This window comes from Crassostrea angulata, chromosome 4, assembly GCF_025612915.1.
Source record: "Crassostrea angulata isolate pt1a10 chromosome 4, ASM2561291v2, whole genome shotgun sequence".
Classification (NCBI taxonomy): Eukaryota; Metazoa; Mollusca; class Bivalvia; order Ostreida; family Ostreidae; genus Magallana; species Magallana angulata.
The window spans coordinates 47,796,253-47,818,347 of NC_069114.1; the positions used below are offsets into that span (position 1 = coordinate 47,796,253).

At 33.6% G+C, this 22,095-nt stretch overlaps 2 protein-coding genes and 1 long non-coding RNA gene across 3 annotated transcripts; all 3 read right to left on the reverse strand.

The window, feature by feature from the left end:
- Positions 1 to 532: 532 nt before the first annotated feature.
- Positions 533 to 7,286, reverse strand: LOC128181799 (mucin-5AC-like). Its single transcript, XM_052850333.1, has 6 exons — positions 7,111 to 7,286; positions 6,524 to 6,887; positions 4,863 to 4,991; positions 3,306 to 3,332; positions 3,082 to 3,144; positions 533 to 2,757 (listed from the first exon to the last, which is right to left on the reverse strand). The coding sequence occupies exons 1-6, from the start codon at positions 7,135 to 7,137 to the stop codon at positions 1,448 to 1,450; spliced, it is 1,920 nt and encodes a 639-aa protein (XP_052706293.1). The 5' UTR covers positions 7,138 to 7,286; the 3' UTR covers positions 533 to 1,447.
- A 4,156-nt stretch (positions 7,287 to 11,442) lies between these two features.
- Positions 11,443 to 14,593, reverse strand: LOC128181657 (uncharacterized). Its single transcript, XR_008243343.1, has 5 exons — positions 13,065 to 14,593; positions 12,840 to 12,954; positions 12,418 to 12,725; positions 12,188 to 12,294; positions 11,443 to 12,046 (listed from the first exon to the last, which is right to left on the reverse strand). It is a non-coding gene; the product is annotated as an uncharacterized LOC128181657 (long non-coding RNA).
- Positions 14,594 to 15,921: 1,328 nt separating this feature from the next.
- Positions 15,922 to 22,092, reverse strand: LOC128181658 (uncharacterized). Its single transcript, XM_052850134.1, has 3 exons — positions 21,973 to 22,092; positions 17,411 to 17,758; positions 15,922 to 16,796 (listed from the first exon to the last, which is right to left on the reverse strand). Exons 1-3 carry the CDS (start codon positions 22,001 to 22,003, stop codon positions 16,630 to 16,632), a joined length of 546 nt encoding a protein of 181 aa, XP_052706094.1. The 5' UTR covers positions 22,004 to 22,092; the 3' UTR covers positions 15,922 to 16,629.
- Between the last annotated feature and the right edge of the window lie 3 nt (positions 22,093 to 22,095).

Below are 22,095 nucleotides of genomic sequence, written 5' to 3' on the forward strand. Positions count from 1 at the left end.
TGTCATGCCTCAATAGTTTTCTGGTACTTGTTATGTGAAGTATAAATTACCACTTTTTTCCTTTCTCTCTTACACTATCTGGTACTTGGTGTATGTACACAGCTATCTGGTACCTGGTGTATGTACACAGCTATCTGGTACCTGGTGTATGTACACAGCTATCTGGTACTTGGTGTATGTACACAGCTATCTGGTACCTTGTGTATGTTACAAAGCTATCTGGTACTTGGTGTATGTACACAGTTTTCTGGTACTCGGTGAATGTACACAGCTACTGGTACTGTGTACAGCGTATGTACACAGTTCAGAAAAGCACCGGAAAGGCGGTATACCAGCTTGTTACTTTTTTTCATCCTCGCCACTTCAGACATAGTGTTTGACAAATCATTGCATAAAATTCAAATCTATGAATGTGAAAACATTTATTGCCTTTACCAATTCTTACTAAAGTTTTTTGCTGCATTTTTGCCCATACTTCTTAGTTTTTTTACTCAACACCAGGTTCTGTGGATACGTCGCTCTCTGGTTGGTGACAAACAATGATAATCGTTACAGTATGCTTTTGCTTGAATTGTTTTATTGGTATATATCGGTATATAATCGTATAAATATAATTTGATCTATCATTCGAGAAAATCTTGTTTTCTCAAACGCAACTGTGACATTACTAAGATGAGATTAACAATACAAATGGCTCACAAAGTCACGTAAAACATGAACCTAACCTAACCGTTTTTAATTATACATTTGAACACATTAATCCATCTTTGTTCGGAAACTGAATATGAATTATTTAAGTTGTTAAGTGAAAAAGGCATAACGTACATGTATAAACAGCAAGCAAAGCAAATGCGAGGCAAATGGTAAAATATGTATTGGATCAGGGCATAATTTTAAATATTAACTGAACACGAACAATAAGAAAAAAGAAAACCTAACAAAAAATCGTGTTACAGTAATCTAGAAATGTGTAATTCGACTCAAATGGATTTCACGTAATCGATTTGCTGCCACAAAACCTTACATCGGCAACATTGGATCAGGACGGACGGACGTAACAATGTTGTGTAATTAACGCACACTCTGTACAGTAAAACACGCTTATAACGAAGTGCCAGGGACGGGGGATTTTGCTTCGTTAAAAACGTTATTCGTTATATTTATTCGCGTCACAATACGTCAATAACCTACAGGCAATGAAAATCAGTTCAATGTAAGCGTCAATTCTTCATAACGTGTTCACTACAAGCGTGTTTTACTGTAACCTTTGTTATTATTTATAACCGATGATATATAAGACTTTTTGTGAATCAGCTTTTATGTAGTTTTAGTTTACGTAGATTCCAAAATAAACCATATTGCTTGATTCAGTAGGAAAAAAAGAGAAAAAAAATTCATAAAAAAGATTACTATAAACGAAGAAAAAAGTAGATGGAAAGGCATAGATTCAGAGGTTAAGCACAAGTTGGAGTGTCGTTGTTGTCGTTGGCTGTGTCGTTGTTGTCGTTGGTTGTGTCGTTGTTGTCGTTGGTTGTGTTGTTGTTGTCGTTGGTTGTGTCGTTGTTGTCGTTGGTTGTGTCGTTGTTGTCGTTGGTTGTGTCGTTGTTGTCGTTGGTTGTGTTGTTGTGGTAGTTGGTTGTGTCGTTGTTGTTCGTTCTGTGGTTGTTATTTTCGTTGTTGTCTTTGGTTGTGTCGTTGTTGTTGTTCGTTCTGTCGTTGTTATTTTCATTGTTGTAGTTGGTTCTGTCGTAGATGTAGTTGGTTCTGTCGTAGATGTAGTTGGTTCTGTCGTTGCTATTTTCGTTGTTGTAGTTGGTTCTGTCGTCGTTGTTGTTGTCGTTGTTGTAGTTGGTTCTCTCGTTGTTGTTGGTGTTGTTGTAGTTTGTTCTATTCTTTGTTCGGTTGTTGTTAGTTCTAATGTTGTCAGTATTGTTGTAAGTGGTTCTGATGTAGGTGGTTCTGTCACTGTTGTAGTTGGTTCTGTTGTAGTGGTTGTAGGTGTTGCTGTAGTTGTTGTTGCCTGCTCTGTTGTTGTAACTGGTTCTGAAGGTTTAAGTGTTGTGGTAGTTGTTGGTTTTGTTGTAGATGTTGTTGTAGTTGGTTCAGTTGTTATAAGTGTAGTGGTAGTTGTTGGTGTTATTGTAGTTTTTGTAGATGATTCAATAGTTTTCTTTGTTGTTGTTGTTGCATTTGAATCTGTCGTTGTTATTGCTGTATTTAGAATTGTTGTTGTAGTTGTCGTTGTTGTTGGTGAATATGTTGTTGCATTGGTCGAATCTGTCGCTATTGTGGGTGAACCTCTTGTCATGGTTGTTAATTCAGTATCTGTTGTTCTATTAGTAGCTGACATGTCCACTGTAGGAGTGGTGTTCGTGGTTGCTTGGATTGTCGGGGTTCCTGTTGAATTCAACGTTTCTGTTGTTTCTTCATGTGGTTGTGTTGTCGACTGCTCTGCTGGTGATGTTGTTACTGAAGCCGTGACATTGATTGGAGTTATTGGCTGTGTTGTGTTTTGATCATTTGTTGTAGAAGCTGTTGGTTCTGATTGGTTTGTAGATTTGGCAGTCGAAGATGTTGTCAACGATTCTGTGGTTGATTCGATAGTGTTATTAGTATCTTCTGTGGTATTCATAGGAATGAATGTACTTGTCGTGTTTGTGTGTTGTATCGTAGACGAAGCAGTGGAGTTACTTGACTGCGTTGTGACAGATGATTGGTCGGTAAGGGAAGTTGTTGCTGATGATGTTATTGTATTCACTGGTTAAAAAACAGAAAGATTACTCAACAACACTCACAAACAAAATTACTAACTACTTTAATGATGTAGCTATAGTAAATGAAATCCGTTAGGTAAAACTAGATTTTTCTGCTTGCCAAAATCGAAAATTGTAAAGAAGTAAAACTGAGAATTCTTAGTCCAATATCTTAATTGAATCAAGTAACATTGTGTTCATATGTTGATACCAACAACAGTATATTCATATGATTACCTGTATAATTAATTCATAATTATCAAATAACTTTGAACTATACGAGTTTTTTAAAATAATATACATGTATCAAGATAAACCAAATCATTACCCGGGGATTGCGTAGATATATATGGCTGGGATGATGTTCTTGGAAATACAAACGTCACAGTTGCTGAAAAAAACGTATTCCACAAGATTATGAAGAAGTCATTGAAAGCAATTTTGATGGGTTAGGGTTAGGGTTAGTTGACATGAAAGATTTTCGATGTTATTTTCTACAACTATTGCATGCTAATAATCATAATATTACAAAGATCGACAGTAGAGTCTTACATAGTTCTGGAATGTCTTTCTGGTCCTCTTCAAAAGATGAAAAAGAGAAAAAAAATTAATAGTTATAAAAAAAATTACAACCTTTATGAAGATTTACTTGTACCGATTAATAAAATTCCAACATATGTTTCGTATTGACAAAAGAATCAATTCCATGCATAACTAGTACTTTAAGATTAATCTAATTCCAATTAACCAATAATGGAAGTTGTGCAATCGAAAGTGGTCTTATTTATCATTATTTGCAGGAAAATGTCAGAAATATTTTCAAAATAATGATGTATGTGTCTTTACATTGTATCAATAAGTGAATTTTTTTTTACATTTATTGATATTTAATTTTATTAAAATAATTCGCTTTTCTAAACAAGCATTTTTTACAATTGAAATACCAGATGACGTAACGCCCATGTTGAATGTGATGCCAATATTTACATAGAAATATCAGATGAATTTGACACATATCCTTATATACCATTTATAAACAAGATGAATGTGATGTTAAATGACTATTTACTATTAAATATCAGATGCATGGGGTTATATTCTATTTACCATAATGATTGAAACATCAGATGTATGTGACGCCTATCTCTACTATTGAAATGTCTAATGAATGTGACGCCCATGACTATTAACAATTAAAATACGAGATGAACGTGGCCTCTTTACAGGTATTTAACATCAAAATGCCTAATGAACGTGGCGCCTATGACTTTTTACAATTAAAATTTTGTATGAATGAAAACAAGTATTTACCACTGAAATGATTAATGAACGTTCCGCATATAATAACCATTGAAATACCAAATAAATGTGACGCCAACGTTTTTGACGACTATTTACATTTGGAATACAAGATGAATTTGACGCCTATACTAGTATTTACTATTTGAATACAAACTGAATGTAACGCCAGTGACTAATTATCAATGAAATATCAATTGAATGATATGCCTATGTTTATGACGCATAGATATATTAGATAGATGTGACGAATATGACTATTTAACATTGAAATATTGGATAAATGTGACATCTTAGAATACATGTATTTACATTTGAAATACCAGATAAATGTGACGTCTATATTTACTATTAAATACCAGATGCATGTGATAAATATGACTACTTTTAAAATGCTAGATGAATGTGACATTTTAGAATACTAGTATTTATCTTTGAAATACCAGATGAATGTGATGCCTATCTTTACTATTAATAACCAGATGCATGTGATAAATATGACTACTATGAAAATGCTAGATGAATGTGACATTTTAGAACACTAGTATTTACCTTTGAAATACCAGATGAATGTGACGCCTATATTTACCATTGAGATACTAGATGAATGTGACGCCTATATTAACATTGAAATACCAGATGAATATGACGCCTATATTTACCATTGAAATACCAGATGAATGTGACGCCTATATTTACCATTTAGATACTAGATGAATGTGACGCCTATATTTACCATTGAAATACCAGATGAATGTGACGCCTATATTTACCATTGAAATACCAGATGAATGTGACGCCTATATTTACCATTGAAATACCAGATGAATGTGACGCTGATGACTATGGCCACCATAGAGAGCAGGATAAGAACAGAGCTCCGGAGGGACAGTCGGGGACTAGTTGGCTTTTGCGAGGTTTCGTGCACCCTGGAATAACCTATGGAATGTTCAGTTAACTCACTGAGTCTCTCAAAACCATTCATTTCATATTTACAACCAAATTTGAAAGGCAGTAAGAGCTCACTTTATGTGAAAGTTGTAAAGAAGACAAAGTTGGCATGTTAAATCAAATTACAAAATTCCCATATTTCTTATAATAAAATTATAAAATTTCAATTTTTCTTTTCCAAAAAGTCGATTCCAAGACAGATCATAGCATTCTAACGGACAATGACAAGCAGTTTAACTCATCCACAGTTGGTTTCTTATTACACAAATGGCAAACTTGTTTTCATTTTGATGTAATTTATTCTTTTAGTAAAGGTGGTATCGAAACTACTTCATGAAGTTGATTTTGGTAGAATTATGTTTGACCAATGTCTGGACATTGATGATTCAGGGTCAGTCTCTTGGAAAACTCTAACACAACCCCTCCCATGAACTGCTTATATTACAGGTTGGCTAGCTAATTTCTAGATACAAATTAAGGCTCTTCTTTTAAGGAGATAAATAAACTCTTAAAATTACGACAACCATCCAGTCTTCTTAATGTATTTTAGGCTTACATAATTCAAACCTCTTTCATTACTTTAATGGGTTCCTTTTAAATTACTGAGAATCTTATAAAAGAAACACGTATCAAAAGGAAGGTTTCCTAGTCATTGTGTAAACGGTTATAAACATTTGAGATATAAGGTTTATGCCTTTTCGCTAAATGGCGAATAATATTAAACGATGAAACATAATATTACACGTACATAATGGTGTCACTACAGAAGATATCATATTCCTTTTTGTTATTGAAATCAGTTCTAGCCGAATATTTCACTTCTATAGCATGTCATCTACATTTTGTAAAACTAAACATCATGATTTTTTTATCCATACATTTCTTCTCCATAGGAATAGTAACGATCTACCTGATGACCGCATTGATAAGTATCTAGGTGGTCATTTAACCTCTACAGTGATTTGACCCCTACCATTGTCCTTACTTCATACAAAATGAGATGAATAAAAAGCTGAAGGTTGTTTGCAATCTTAAACCGACGAATTTTATAAAATTCAAATATTTGATAAACGTCACACACGCATGCCTATAAAAATGGGGTTTTTTTGGTCATACCTTAAATTTTTCACAATTGTTGATACTAGTCTGATTAAGATTAATACAGACTGGCTTTGTATGGATTTACACGACACCCTGACGTAAATCTCTCTTATGATAGAGATCAAAAGATTCAACAGGGGACATAGCTAGGCCAGATTTGGGTCTCTTATAGCGTTCTGTTACAGTTCAGTCTTGCTTGACACTGGACATTTCTGGATTAAACTCATTGTCTTAAATAAGAATACTTAATAGTTGTCATATTGTAAATTTTGTTTTACTTTGTATTTACATCCACTCACTAAATTAATTTTTTTACAAACATGACATATTAATAATACAATACTATACAGGGAAAACTAAATAGTGATACAATCTGAATATCTCATAAATAGAGAAAACGCGTGAATTGATGAACTAACCGCTGTATGACGATCCATTACTCGGGGAGGACGGAAGAGACTCGTTGGAGACCAGAACTACTTCTTCCAAGACGAACGCCTCGTTACTGTGCGACATGTCTGCCTGTCTCTCCCTGTCTCTCCGGGGAACAACTTTACTGTACACGGGCTCCGGAGTCTCGGTGTGACCTTGAGTGTGACCTTGGGAAGGAGACTCGTCCTCCACACTGACGGCGGTAACCTCGTTCTGGGAATCTCGCGCTGATTGCCGGTCTTTTTGCGGTGACACGTCGTAGTCAGTGGAGGCTGGCCTTGCCCCCAGGGCTCCGTACCTCACGAACTCATTCTTGTCCTCAAACACAGAGGTAGCAGCACGGTCACCAAACTGTGGTTGAGGGTAGAGAAGTTTTAGCTCAAAAAATGACTCAAATATGTTACAACTGTATATAAAATCATATATAACAAGTCATGCTATTTAGAGTATTTCATGAAGTTGGGTTTTAATTTTTGAGCATTTATGATCTATGCCAAGGACTACGCTTAGATCAAAATACGCCGTGAGAAATGCAATTTGTTACGAAGCAACAAATGAATTAACAAATTCTTACCGTAGTAAAACGTTTGAGTTGCGCCATTCTCCTATGTGGGGGAATTTCAAGAATGTTCCATGTTTTTTTTAATAAAAAGTAGACTAGGTGTGTAATCAGGAAGTAAATTCCATGCAAGTTACAAAAATACTAACACAGATTTCAAACAGTTAACACAGCCACTGATCCAAAGCAGTGGTTTAAACTTTACGCATCGTGGACGATATAGAGAAGGTGTGTGATGGGGTATTGTTGCATTCGGGTGTCGAATTTCAAAAGATGATAAAAAGTGTATCAAGGACTTAGATCTTCTTAACGGATATTTAAGTAAAAAACAACGCATCTGCAATATAATTCCAAAAAATGTATATCTTCTTGTGACCAATTTTTAAAACGCAAATATCATGGTTGGAAACTGTTTACGCTATTCAATTTTCTTTAGATACGTTAAAAAATTGTTACACCATGATATCGTGTCTCATTTGGACTGCCGCAAACATGATATGTTCAAAAAGTTCAAAGTATGTACATGTTTACATAATTTTAGAAATAAGTACTGAAGTTCTGATGGGAGATCATTTTATGGATTATCATTTAAATTGTATTTTAGAATCAACGATGCGTAATTTCGCTAGGCAAGTTGTATTTCAGCTGTATTTGAGCAAGTACCACATGTTCTTTCTTAATATGAATTATCGGGCTTTTCCGAGCTAAAGGCGGAAAACACCATATGAATCACGTTGGGAAATATTTAAAGATAAAATTTACACCATTAAACTCTATGATGCATCATATCTCAGTAATCAAAATATTTCTGGAAATAACAAACAAATGATAATAAAGTCTAGTCTACGCCCGCACTGGTACATGTAATATCTTTATATTGGGTAGTTTGTCCTCGATTCCAATCGCTCATGTGCTATCGCTGTAGAAATTGTGCTTTGGTAATCAATGACAGAGAACCAGTCTTATTGAACTCTGTCATATGAATGAAAACTACTACAAAAATATCAAGTTATCCGTAACATTAAAAATTTGACTAATTCAAAGTATTTAAACAAGGCCTCTGAATACATTACATCAAATTTATCGATTATTTAAGTTCTTAGTCTTGTCAGCGGTGATGGTTTTCCTTTAATGATTTGTGCTTAGATCCAAACACTGTTTCACTTCCGGTGTTATATAGTGCCTTTTCCCCCTAGCCATCTTTCCCCCCGGAAAAATGGCTATATAGCAGTTCTTCCCCCAGAAAAATGGCTATATAGCAGTTTTTCCCCAAGGGAAAGCTGACTATATAGTGGGCTTTCCCCCTTTTTATAGCCAGATTACCCCCACGGAAAACCTATTATATAGTGGATTTTTCCCCCTTTTTTTACATTCCGGCCATGTATATGGTGGACCATTCGTGGCAATAATTTGCAATAATTGATATGATATTAATTTCTCATAAAAAAGGATAATTATGGCATTTATTAATAAATAGAATAAAATAGTATTTCATGGTATTTTAACCCCAAATATGAACTAAGGCACGCGCCTCCATAACATTCTTGTGTCATCATCGTTTATTTCACCTGTTTTTACACCTTTTTGGAACACCTTTTACACGGATTTCGGAATACCTCGAATCTTTTTCATCTAATCGATGCTTATCTTCAGTTTCGACTTCGACGTTAAGAACACGTGAGAACACATTTGAGTAAAAATACGCTGGTTTGGAACTTTAATTTTCCAATGTATTACCATCTCTGTATAAGCTTCTCCGAGGGAACTAACTGTACAATCTTGACTTAATTTTGTAGAGGAAGGGAATAAAAAGTGGAAATGTATTACTCCCTTCGTCCGAAAGGCTATCAATTTTGAATTAATACCGTTCGAATTGACGATCTTAAAAACAATTATATATTTCTTCTTCTAAATATCAAACGGGAGACAGGGTGCAATGATATGATGACAACTAAAATGTTTTAGTTTTATTTTGATTGATGGGGTTCTAAATCATGTGTAAGGGGTATTTTAATTGATTATATATTAAAAGCATGTGAAAAGTTAGTGTTTACAATTTTGTTTTAAAGTTACGCATATTCATATTTTTAGCACATTTTTTACGAAACGCGAGATTTTATGATGTAAAAATTTTGTTTAAATGTCTTCACAACCAGAACAATGTCGGTATCTTTGCTGGTTACTTTGGAAAATGTGAAATGGAGCTTGAACTTACCTTATGTATATATTTACACTCACTATTTGCTAATTTTCCACTTTTAAGTTTGCAACGTGATTTATAAATATACAATTTTGAAAACGATGCCATATAAATCAAGATATACGATTCACTTACCTAAAAATCGTATATTACTATTTGTTTCATATTTTTGCAATAAAGATTTACTTGTGTACCATATTATTTCTTCGAATAATGAAACAAGGGTAATTAAAAAAAAAACCCAAACCCCCAAAAAACCAACACATCTATTGTGATGAACTGACTTATTTTTTTTTAAATATAAGCTTGGTCTTCTAATCAACTAACAAGTTAAAAAAGTCGTATACATGTATGCGCTTAGGCTGGTTATTTATTTTTGATTTTCGGTTGCTCCTTTTATGAATAAAAGTTTATTGATTTATTTATCTAGTTATTTATTATATCATTAGTCATCTTATGAATTGATTAAATGTTTTGAAAAATAATGAATTTACCTGCATGCGTACCTTTTTAAAAAAATTTGTTCGTAAACTTTGGACTATATATGATATGGGCGCCTTAGATGGCCCCCTAAAATGAACATCGTTTTACTTCTTTTTTTTTCTTTGTACAGATATATATGTGATGTTTATACATAATGTTAATTTTGATTCAAGTGCTCACATTTAAGAAATATGACATCGTAAAGACAACCTTTCCCCGCCATTTTTGCAATTTTAGCATAAAACAGATTGTTTTCAAGCAGTTTTTCTTTCAGAAAACATAGAGCGCATGCTTGAACAAACAAAATAGTTTAATCAGAGATATATATAGCCAAGACTAATAAGTAACAAAAAATATCTTTGTTCATGCATGCGCTCTATATTTCCCATTCGAACGGATAAGAAAATGTCAATTTTTGACGATTTTGATTGAATTGTAGTAATAGCGTTACTTCTGACGTCATATACTGCAAGTGAGTTCAAATAAATCAAATGAATAGGTAAAAAATATATTTTAAATCAATTCTTCTAAAAAATAACATAACATTTTACTGTACCTGAACCACTTTAAAAAATTGCGAATTATGGGGGCCAAATTTAAATCATATTATATATAGTTCTTAAAAAAGAAAAGCAGAATCGTAGTTTTCAATCATTTTGATAAGGAAATATATGAGCGATTGTGTATTTTTAAATGATTTTTTTACTTTTAAATGACCGTAAAAATATGTTCATGTGGTCATCTTTAGTTTTTGAGATATGGGGCCCTAAAAATACATTTTCTTTATAATTGGATTTCAAACATCGGGCTCGAAAACAACAAAGGCCCCTACCCTGCATGGGGGCTAAAATTTTCAGTGTCATCTACTAGTGGTATAACACTATCACTGTGAAAATATGATTAAGTGGTCATTTCTAGAATATGAGATTCGGATCCCCACTTATAGAACACTATTCAATCATTATAATGGTGTTTTAAACATCGGGCCCTGAAACATCAATGGCCCCAACCCTGAGTGCTGAAATTTTCAGAGTCATCTAAAAGTGGTAAACCACTGCCACTATGAAAATATGGTGATATGGTCATCTCTAGTTTATGAAACATTGGACCCTAAAGAATATGAACTATAATCATTATAATATGATTTTAAAAATCGGGCTCTGAAACATTGGAAACAAAATCTCTTTAAAACAGAGGTTTAGCCTGGATGAAATTTTCAAAAACAGACAGACAGTCTGATAGATTTATCAAAAAATATTTAAAACATTCTCGCTTAGTACAAATTCAGAACACAGAATTTTGCATATAAGTGTATACATGTAACTTGTAAAACCAAGTATTTTTTTTTTCAATTAATTACCTTAATTAAGTTTTATGTGTAATTCCATTACACACATGTTCAATTTTCAGCATAGTCTATAAAAATGATAAATCGGCAAAACGAAACTTAGCCTTTATAGATGAATGCAGTTGTACATGTATGCCACCTGGGAGTGTAGAAACATAAATTTTAATCCTTACTGGATTTCCATCAATATTTTTTTATAAAATCTGAACCAAAAACGTGAGGGAGAAACCCTACTATGAGGGAAAAGCTACTATATAACACCGGTTTGCATATGAGAGTTGATTAACAAATCAACTTCCCAAAACGAACAAAGATGTCAACAGAAATTATTTTATTATCATAAATAAGCATAATAATAAACATTATGCTTGTAGCATTCTGCAACAATTCGGCTCTCGCTTTATCCTTTTGACAACGAGCCTTTGATTCATCAATAAACAGTTTGCATTCAGTTCGTTACATAGCACATAATTATAAGAACATTTTTTTCTGAAAATGTTAAAATTACACATCAATTTTCACTGAGGGTTTTTTTTTTTTGGTTACCATTCCAGAAAAATGAAACACGTAGGCTTATTCAAGATCTTGCAATTTCTGTCGAGGGCTGGGAGATTCCGGCATTAATACGCATGTGCATAGGTAGGTAAGTTGGTAAGTAGGTAACTTTCTTAACTATACAAGAATAGTCAATAGTAAACTGATTCTGCATGCACATACTTTCGCCATATAATATCATCTCTCGCCCTATAATATCAACAGTCTGTAGGACCAGCTAACAGGTTTTAGGGTCGACTCCGAGATAGGTTTGAACTATTCCCGAGAACTCATCCAGAGCGGCTACTCTATGTTCGGCAGTACAGGTGATCCCAAAATCCAATCGTATTGTCTCCAAGACACAATCAACAGCAGATAAAATGAAGCTATAAAGCAGAGAGAGAGAGAGAATATATGATCAAGCAAGCATATGCAAAGAAAGCTTAAGAAAAAAACAAAAAATTATGTTAAATTGCGGGGAAAATTTTGCGATTTTTCCCCATACAACTAAAATACACCACACTCACCTGCATTTAACCTCATCCGAAGCAGATATGACTGCTGCTAATTGTGTAGTCGAGGCAATGGGAGAGCAATGTTGAGGAAAGATAGGTAGAGTTTGTACATGGGTTTACTTGGAGATAAAACACAACGATTTAACACAACGTGGAATATTGTAAGATATATTTATTAAGAAAATAAATTTGTGTGAATATTAAAGTATGAATAACATTTTGGCAGTGCAAGAGAAACTTACTGGTTGTTGTCACCGGTGTTGTTGATTTTATCATCGTTGTCACCATTGTTGTTGTCATTGTTGTTGTCATCGGTGAAGTTGTTTTTGTTGTTAATGTGTTTGCTCCTGACAATGTTGTCCTTGCAGATGTTTTTGGGGTCGTCGAGATGTTGGCCGACATATCACATGTTCTTGGATCAATACTGAGATAGGATAGAGCTAATTCCTCGATCTCGTATAGGGCAACTATTTTCTGTTTGTCGGAACATGTGATACCAATATCTGATCGTACTCCTTCCAAGACACAGGCAACGATCGAAGAAATATATCTAGAAAAAAAGGACAAAACATATCATAAGGGTTTGGTTTTAATATCGACATATTTAATTACCTCGTCCTTTTTTAGTGATATTGCGGAAAACTGAATTTAACATAATACTCACTTGCATTTGACCTCATCTAATGCATTTTTGACCTCTGCTAATTTATTTGAGTCGGCAATACAGCTTGATTGCGATAAAATCGAGGATAGATATGTAGAATTCATACATGGATTTACTGAAAAATACCAATAGAATATCTAAGACTGAGTGTAAGGACAGTTTTTGTATTGTGAAAGATCAATCAATGAAACATAAACCTGAATCTTCAGTGCAAGAGATACTGACTGGCTGCTGTATCTGTTTTTGTCGTTGAACTTGTTGTTGTAGGAGATTTTGCTGATAATTGCGATGCCGTCGTTGATGGTGATGTTGTGGTTGTTGGTTGCTGTTTTGTTGTAGATGGTTCTCTTTCACCAGAACACGCATAAAATTGATTATTCATAGGTTATTTATCATTTTTGTAACTCTTAATTTACATATACATACTGGGATAGGTGTCACTTAAAGTGGAAATAAATATCATTATTTGAAGACATACGCGAAAGAAAGAACATATTTTTTAACAAACCGTTGACGTCACGTTTTCAAATTAGTAATATAGATTTAAGAAATGAACATAATAATTTTTCTATTAATCGAAGTATCAAAGAAAAAATTTACCGGAAAACTTCATCAATGCGCGTAGCTTTCCGGTCATTTTTTTCTAAAATAGTATAAAATAGGAAAACTTCATCAAAAGTTTTCCAGTCAACTTTTTTTTTATACGTCGATGGATAGAAAAAATATTATCTTCATTTCTTATCATTAAATAAAATATTTTCAAATCGAAAAATGTGAAGTTTCATTGATCAAAAATGTAAATAATGTAAATGAAGCGGCGCGTATGAATACAAAACAACAACATTCAAAATGGATGCGCCTTCAGCTGATGCAGAGCTATTGAGCTGAATTTAATGGATTAAACACAAATAGTGAGTTAAAATCTGAACCGGCTGAATTGAAAACGAAAGAAAATACATGCGATAGCTTGTGATATTATTCACTGTTCATGTGAGATCGCTGGAATATGCAACTGGACATAACCATCCCAGGGGAGTGATCGTGGACGAAAATAGTTGATTTGTCGACAAAGTATAGTATGTATAAGCGGCTTTTGTAAACGTTGTGGTAACTAGATAGCCAGTGATGTACTTAAATGGTATATCTGCCTCTTGGAATGCGCCGAAGGAGTTGATACATTACTCATAGCTTTTCTTTACGATGCTTATTCTGACGCGAAGCGGTTTATAAAAAACCGTAAACTGTTTCAAACCATTTTTTATCGTATAAAACTAATAAATATACTGAATTCATTGCTTATAATTTAATTTTTTACTCTTCATTGCAGATAAAAACGGTCATTTGACCTTTGAAATGACGTAAAATGTACAAAGGACTATATATGATAAGGGCCTAAAATGGCCCCCTAAAATGAACATCATCATTTTACTGTAATTCTTTGTTTTTTCTTTGTACAGATATATATGTGATGTTTTAACATTATGTTCATTTTGATTCAAGTGCCCACAATTTAGAAATATGGTATCATGAAGACAGACTTTTCCCGCCATTTTTACGTTTTTAACATAAAACAGCTTGTTTTCAAGAAGTTTTTCTTTCAGAAAACATAGAGCGCATGCTTGAACAAACAAAATATTTTAATCAGAGATGTAACTAGCCAAGACTAATAACTGACAAAAAAATTTTCCTTGTTCAAGCATGCGCTCTATATTTCCCATTTGTTAAAAGGTAGGAAAAATGTCAATTTCTGACTGATTTTGATTGAATTATAGAAATACAGTACAGGCAACGCGGATCCCGTATTGGCCCGCGTTACCGTCACGGTATTTTTATCGTTCCCGCGATACACCATCGCGGTTTTTGATCGCGGTATGGATTGCGACCGTGATGAAACCGCGACGGTGTGATTTACCTTTATTCCTGCTGCTGCTTGTTGTTGTTACTTTACCTGTACTGTACCTGTACATTACAGGCAATGCGGGACGCGTAAATCCACGTCAAATATGCGACTTCAGATTTAAGCATAACAGCTGCATTGTAAATAAATTGTGGTCTATATTATTATAAAATTAATAAATTATATTTATGAAATAGAATTTCATGAAATCGGAAACTACATTCGAATTACAACATTACATGATTATTATGCTGTTAAATTTTGTGATGTGTAAATAAGAACACATATCTTTGTATTTGACGTGCTTATTTCAGTTATTATTTCTTTTAGTTGATAATCCTGTTTTTATAACAATCTTAAAATTAAATATTTTCATAAGATGAACTCGTATCAATGCAGAGCAATTTCATCTTCTCATTTTATAAGTTGACACGGATAGCGCCGTAAACTGTCAATACATGACTTGTGTATGTTTTAAATTGAGAAATGAACAAATGTCGGGAACAACTAAGAAATCTATTTTTCCATTCAATAATAAAATTATCATTCATATAAAAGACCTTGTAAGAAATGAATGGAACATGCTTAAAATACCGGGTTGGTAATTTTATAGGAAGGCCTAAATTTTAATCATTTGCTCATCATTAGTTGACACGCATGGACTTCAAAACAAACAATACAAATGTAGGCAGACCAATTAATTGTTAAGAAAACACAATCACACTGCGTACACATTTATTATTGTATTGGCAATTAAAATCATTTCATGATAATTTTTAATTTAACGACCTTCTTAAAATATGATAATGGATTCGAAAATATTTTATTTGTAATCGCTGCACAAGTATTAAATTAAATACTTTTATAATTTATTTAATAGCTTTGAAATAAAAAAAATAGTAAAAAAGACTCCAAATATTTCGTTTATAATCTCTGTCAAAATCTGGTTAAATATCGTCATTTAATATAAAGAAACATTCAATTTATTTGTCATTCGGGGAGATAACTCCCGCTTGTATATGATACTTTTCCATCGATAATTTTACCGTGGCGGGGACAGGTAGATGATGAGTTTACCGTGATGGGAACGCGGTATACCTGTCTCACCTGGCCGATCACCTCGATGTGTTTATACCGTGACGGGGCGCGGGAAACACGGGATCCGCGTTGCCTGTACTGTAGCGTCACTTCTGACGCCATATACTGCAAGTGAGTGCAAATAAATCAAATAAATAGGTTAAAAATATTATTTTATATCAACTCCTCTAAAATATAACATAACATTTTAATGTTACCGAAACACTATGAATAATGGCGTATTATGGGAGCCAAATTCAACTCCTATCATATATAGTTCTTTAGTACATTTTTTTTACGTTTTTGACGTTAACCTTACTATGACGTAAGCAACATTCTTTATATGATATAGAATAATTTTTAGCCAATCAGAAAGCGCGTTACAAATAGAATTAAATTATGTACCAATAAAATACACTACCAGTATTAGTATTACGCCTGTGTTTACCACTAAAATACCAGATGAGCATGAGACGCCTTTATTAACCATTAAAATACCAGATAAATGTGACGCCTATATCAACCATTGGAATACCAGATAAACGTGACGCCTGTGTTTACCACTCAAATACCAGATGAATGTGACGCCTATATTTACCATTGAAATACCAGATGAATGTGACGCCTATATTTACCATTGAAATACCAGATGAATGTGACGCCCATTTTAACCATTATTATACCAGATAAATGTGACGCCCATATCAACCATTGGAATACCAGATAAACGTGACGCCTACATTTACCACTCAAATACCAGATGAATGTGACGCCTATATTTACCATTGAAATACCAGATGAATGTGACGCCTATATTTACCATTGAAATACCAGATGAATGTGACGCCTATATTTACCATTGAAATACCAGATGAGCGTGACGCCTATGACTATGACCAGCGTGGTGATCAGGATAAGAAGAATATAGGTCCGGCGTTGGAAACATGCTCTCTTTGGTGAGGCATTGGTCACGTTGGAATAACCTGGGAAATGGTGAATCAATATATATATATATATATATATATATATATATATATATATATATATATATATATATATATATATATATATATATATATATATATACATAAAGCACATAAATGGTACATGAAGAAAAAAAATATGAATGTGCTTAAATGTTTTTAAACCAAAGACAGAGCAGGTCATTCTACCAAGTAGTGGGATTCACTGACAACTGATTATTATTGTATGAATAACTTTTTCTTTTTATATAGATATTTTAAAAAATGTTTGATTATAAATTCATTCAGTTTTTTTATTCTAACCATCTTTCATAACTTCCATAACTTTAAGGGGTTCTTTTTTATTATTAAAAATCTAATGACAGAATTATGTATAACACAATGAAGTGTTTTATCACTGTAGACACATTTATAAAAATCGATTTTTATTTTATTTTTCCTCTAAAGCTTAAAGAGAAGTTTTACTTAATACTGAACAACAACTTTATGTTACTCTCAATGTATTAAATCGAGAATACAAAACTTACAATATGACATACTAATAAAAGGTTACAAATTGAGAAAATAAAGCATTAAAGATGAAAAAAAAATTATAATCTTATGAATGAACTTACCATTAAATGACGATTTTTTACTGGGGGAGGATGGGTAGACCGGAACAACGTCCTCCAGGGCGAACTTCTCGTTGTCGTGAGACCTGCCTATTTGTCCCTCAACGTCCTCCACGAGTATGATTTGACTGTACGCAGCCTCGTGCGTCTCTGACTCAGTAATACTTTGGGATGGAGACCCGTCCTCCTCACTGACGGCAGAGACCTCGTTCTGAGAGTCTCGCGCTGAATGCCGGTCCTTTTGTGTTAATGTGTCGTAGTTAGTGGAAGCTGGCCTTGCCCCCAGGGTTTCGTATCCCACAAACTCATTCTTGTCCTCAAACACATGGGTAGCAGCACTATCACCAAACTCTGGGTGAGGATACAGAAATGTTAGGTCAAAAAGTTTCTAGAATATATGATACCTGTGTATTTTGCTTCAATTCAATTTGACCTTTTTGCACTAAATATGCATTTTCTTCCTGCAAGGTCATCATTTGCCAATTTTTCTAACCAAGTAGAAAACTATTATGCAATATGATCAGATTGAAGATGGTAATTAAAAAGCATTTTTTTATAAAGTTGCATAATCTTTCTTTGAAATAAAAAATTCTCAATATTTAATATCCAACGCACTTCGTCGAGGTATTTAACCAGGGAGTTTATGAAATGTTAAAAAATATACAGATCAGTGATGTCAATAGATATAGGACTTTAAACGTACATTTCTTGTAAATCTAGGTTAAAAGGTTGATTTTTAGGTCACATCAGTCACTCAGATGACCTAATGCTATCGGTCTTTGTCCATCGTCGTAAGACGTGCGTCTGTGCGTCGTGCATCAACAATTTTACTTTTATAACTTCTTGAAAATGTTTGTATAAAGCACCTTTCTGATAAGAGGAATCTAAATTGCAAAATCCATTACTTTACCACATCCGGGGACTCATAGGCGGGACCAATTATGCAAAAAAGCCAAATTTTCATCTACTCCCAAAGAGAAAAATCAAATGCTGGCATAAGGAATAAGGTCAATTAATTAGTTAAAATATGTTAATTTGTACAAAATTTAAACGTAACGTCAAGCCGATTTTACGTTTCGCAAGCGCGTCGTATTGTGACGTGGGCAAGTTATGTTATTAAGAAATGAAGATAATAATTTTTCTATTGATCGACGTATCAAAGAAAAAATTGACCGGAAAACTTCATCAATGCGCGTAGCGCATTGATGAAAAAGTTTTCCGGTCAATTTTTTCTTTGATACGTCGATCAATAGAAAAATTATTATCTTCATTTCTTATCATTTAATAAAACATTTTCAAATAAAAAAATGTAAAGTGTCATTGATCAAAAATGTAAATAATGTAAATGAAGCGGCGCGTATGAATACAAAACAACAACAGCAACAATAGATTCAAAATGGATGCGCCTCCAGCTGATGCAGAGCTATTGAGCTGAATTTAATGGATTAAACACAAATAGTGAGTTAAAATCTGAACTGGCCGAATTGAAAACGATAGGAAAATACATGCGATAGCTTGTGATATTATTCACTGTGCAGAAAAACTCGTAATAAAACTACATGTAGTTTTCATGTGAGATCGCTGGAATATGCAACTGGACATAACCATCCAAGGAGAGGCGATCGTGGACGAAAATAGTTGATATGTCAACAAAGAATAGTATGTATAAGCGACTTTTGTAAACGTTGTGGTAACTAGATAGCCAGTGATGTACTTAAATGGTATATCTGCCGCTTGGAATGCGCCGAAGGAGTTGATGCATTGCTCATAGCTTTTCTTTACGATGCTTATTCTAATGACCGATCATGTAACGTTACGTGTGTAAATTAAAAATTATCGTTACCAAATTTGAACAGCAGTGTTACCGTGAAAGTGTATAGGCCTGTATGTTCATTATAATATTCCTGGAAAAGGAACAGCCAGCCTCGCTGTAAGTATTGATTGATCTCAAGCAGACGAAATCGTGAGAAGACGCTTAATTTTCTATTTTGTGAATCAAATAATGTGTTTTGTATATTTTTGAAGGTTAAACTTTCAAGTTTTTATGTTTATAAAGTTGTATTTTGTTTGCTGACAATAAAACAGACACAACTTTACATTTTGTTGACTGTTTATTTTGGAAATTCCCGTTCTATAAATAGTGTTAGATCAGAACAGTTGAGAAAAGTAGATCCGGCTAAAATTTTATTGATACAGGTATCAAAGAAATTTTTCGACCAATCAGAAGCGCCGATATCTCATCAAACGAATAAATATTAAATGATTACGATATATATGGATTTGTTTAGCCAATCAAATGAGGCGTTACATTCAGAATTAAATGAATAAATAAAGATATCAACAATTCTGATCGGTTTTTTCACCCCTGCGAATGTGTTCGGAATGTTTTCTTTATCATTGTTAAGTATGTAATAAATCCAGAGGTGCTCGAATAAAAGTTCACGAGACTTCACCGAGATTTGTTCAGTTCCTGTGAAATTTCGAGCGGAAGTATAAGTGTTCGGACAATATTCTAAAAATACGTAAGTACTGGTCGTTTTTCATATCATATCCTACTTTGATTCATGTTAAAACTATCTTTTAAGATGTATATCTTATTTCACCATACAGCGGTTATTTATATTAAACGATAATGTTCAGAAAAGAGTTATCGTTTGTGTTCAACCACGTGTAGAGTGGTTGAAAATATAAACGTTGGGTTGCTTAATAAAATCATAGCCATGTTTGATGCTTGTTGTTTGCAATACCGTGTTTTTAAAAAAAATATTGGGTGTCTGTTTTGCATAAAAGCTTAGCATATCGAGCCATTTTCAAGAAATATTCTGCATAAAATAGTATAGTCTGTTGCATTATTGATAATATTACTAGGTCAGGCGCGGATCGAAAATAAATCCTCAGAGGGGATCTCTACTAAGCATGTTAAGTGTTGCAACAGCAGACAAAAACTATTTTTTGTATTGTCACATTTATTTCTAGAACACATTTTATCCACCAATTAATGAAGATAAAGTTTAAAATCAATAAACCTCTAGATTTTATATTTGATTACAAGTACCTAGATTCTATGAAATAGACTATAAATACGAGGCACGATTTTTATTGCGAAACTGAAAGAGTCAAATAAAACCACGTGAACTAAAATTTAATTGACAATGACGTTCGCAGGGGTGTTTTAATCGTTCAAAACAATATATATATTTACCATAACATCGATTTGTAACCTTAGATATGTTCAATACTTTAAATACAGTACCAATTAGACCTAACTTAACAAAAATTACTGCAGTAGTAGTAATTTGGGATTAATCGGAGTTTACTTTTGGAGTTTACTCTAGGTATAATCAGAGCTTACTATAGCAAACCCAAAGTTGACCATGAGAAAACTTAAAGTAAACCTACAGTGGCCACGGATAATAAACTCCGATCAGAAGTAGACTCCTGAAAGCAGACGCTACATGTGTATTTGGAATATACAAGGGACGGAAATTACAGGCAACGAGATGGTAAGATAAAGGACGGGTCTGCTTCAACTTCAGAGCGTACAGTGGACCCCAAAACAAACCCCAAGTAGACCCAAAGTAAACCCTGAGTGGACGCAAATTTTCAAAACCCATAAAATCCCAAGTAAACCCCTAAGGTAACCTTGGGTATAGTTGGGGTCTGCTCTGGTGTTAGATGGGGTCTGATCGGTACTGTATGTTGAGTGTACTGGCGTTTGCTTATTTAAATACCCCCAGAAAGTGTCCTTTAGAACTTCAAAGCGTATTCCTTTATAAAGTGGATTTGTGCTCCATATTATTTTTTTTTTTGCCATAATATAAATTATGCCTGATTGAAAAGGAAGCGTTTTTAATTAACAATTAAAAACTAGGAGTGATGGCCCAATATACAACAAAAAAAATGATGTATCCCAACAACTGAGCGTTTTAGAAAAATAATACAAGTCCGTAAATTTGTGATATAAGTCGCATATAGCATTTACTGTGAATTACAAAACATTAGTAGCCTGCAGGGTTGCTCAATGGGATAGTGTATAATGTTCAGTTTGGTGAGCCTGGTGTCACATTATGTCTAAATCTATACAGGTCGTGTGATTACTTGGGTATTGACTTCAAGAAAGTGAATTATGTCTAGTAAATATTTACACTTTTATTTTTTGGTTGAAAGTATATTTTCTTTATATTTTATACAACAGTATTGCTTTCGTATGACCTAATTAAGCAGCCTTACCACAAATGTAGTATTAGTGCTGTATGTTGTACCAAAAAAGCAAAATATACAGTAAAAATATTCTTTTTACCTTAGACTTGTTCAAGTTTCCCTTCTGAATAGTTGTTAAAGCACCGGACCTTGGATAACCTAATGAAAATGGACTTTTCGGGGAGAGGTTTCAATACTTACAATATTTTGTATCCCCACTCTACCAGCAAAATTTTTTTTCTCATGGAGTCTATATTTTGAACCCTCTCTCCAATAGCAAAAAACTACGCCCAGATTTAGGAACGCAGTATTGAGTAATGCAATTTATTATGAAGCAACAAATAATTTTCTTAGCTAATTCTTACCGACCGACGTAAAACATTTGAGCTGTGTCATTCTTCGCTACGAAGAGTGGAGATTCAAGATTCTTAAATGTTGGTTGAATAGAAAGTAGACTGGGTGTGCTATCAGGAAGTAAATTCCACCGT

Excerpts from the sequence above, each read along its gene's own strand:
- LOC128181799 (XM_052850333.1), bottom strand. The coding sequence starts at position 7,137 with ATGGCGCAACTCAAACGTTTTACTACG. Across the intron at positions 4,992-6,523 it reads TAATGGATCGTCATACAGCG|GTTATTCCAGGGTGCACGAA; the intron begins GTTAGTTCATCA and ends AACATTCCATAG. Across the intron at positions 3,333-4,862 it reads ATTCATCTGGTATTTCAATG|AGGACCAGAAAGACATTCCA; the intron begins GTAAATATAGGC and ends CATCTTTTGAAG.
- LOC128181658 (XM_052850134.1), bottom strand. The coding sequence starts at position 22,003 with ATGACACAGCTCAAATGTTTTACGTCGGTCG. Across the intron at positions 17,759-21,972 it reads CAAATGTTTTACGTCGGTCG|AGTTTGGTGATAGTGCTGCT; the intron begins GTAAGAATTAGC and ends ATCCTCACCCAG. Across the intron at positions 16,797-17,410 it reads TAAAAAATCGTCATTTAATG|GTTATTCCAACGTGACCAAT; the intron begins GTAAGTTCATTC and ends ACCATTTCCCAG.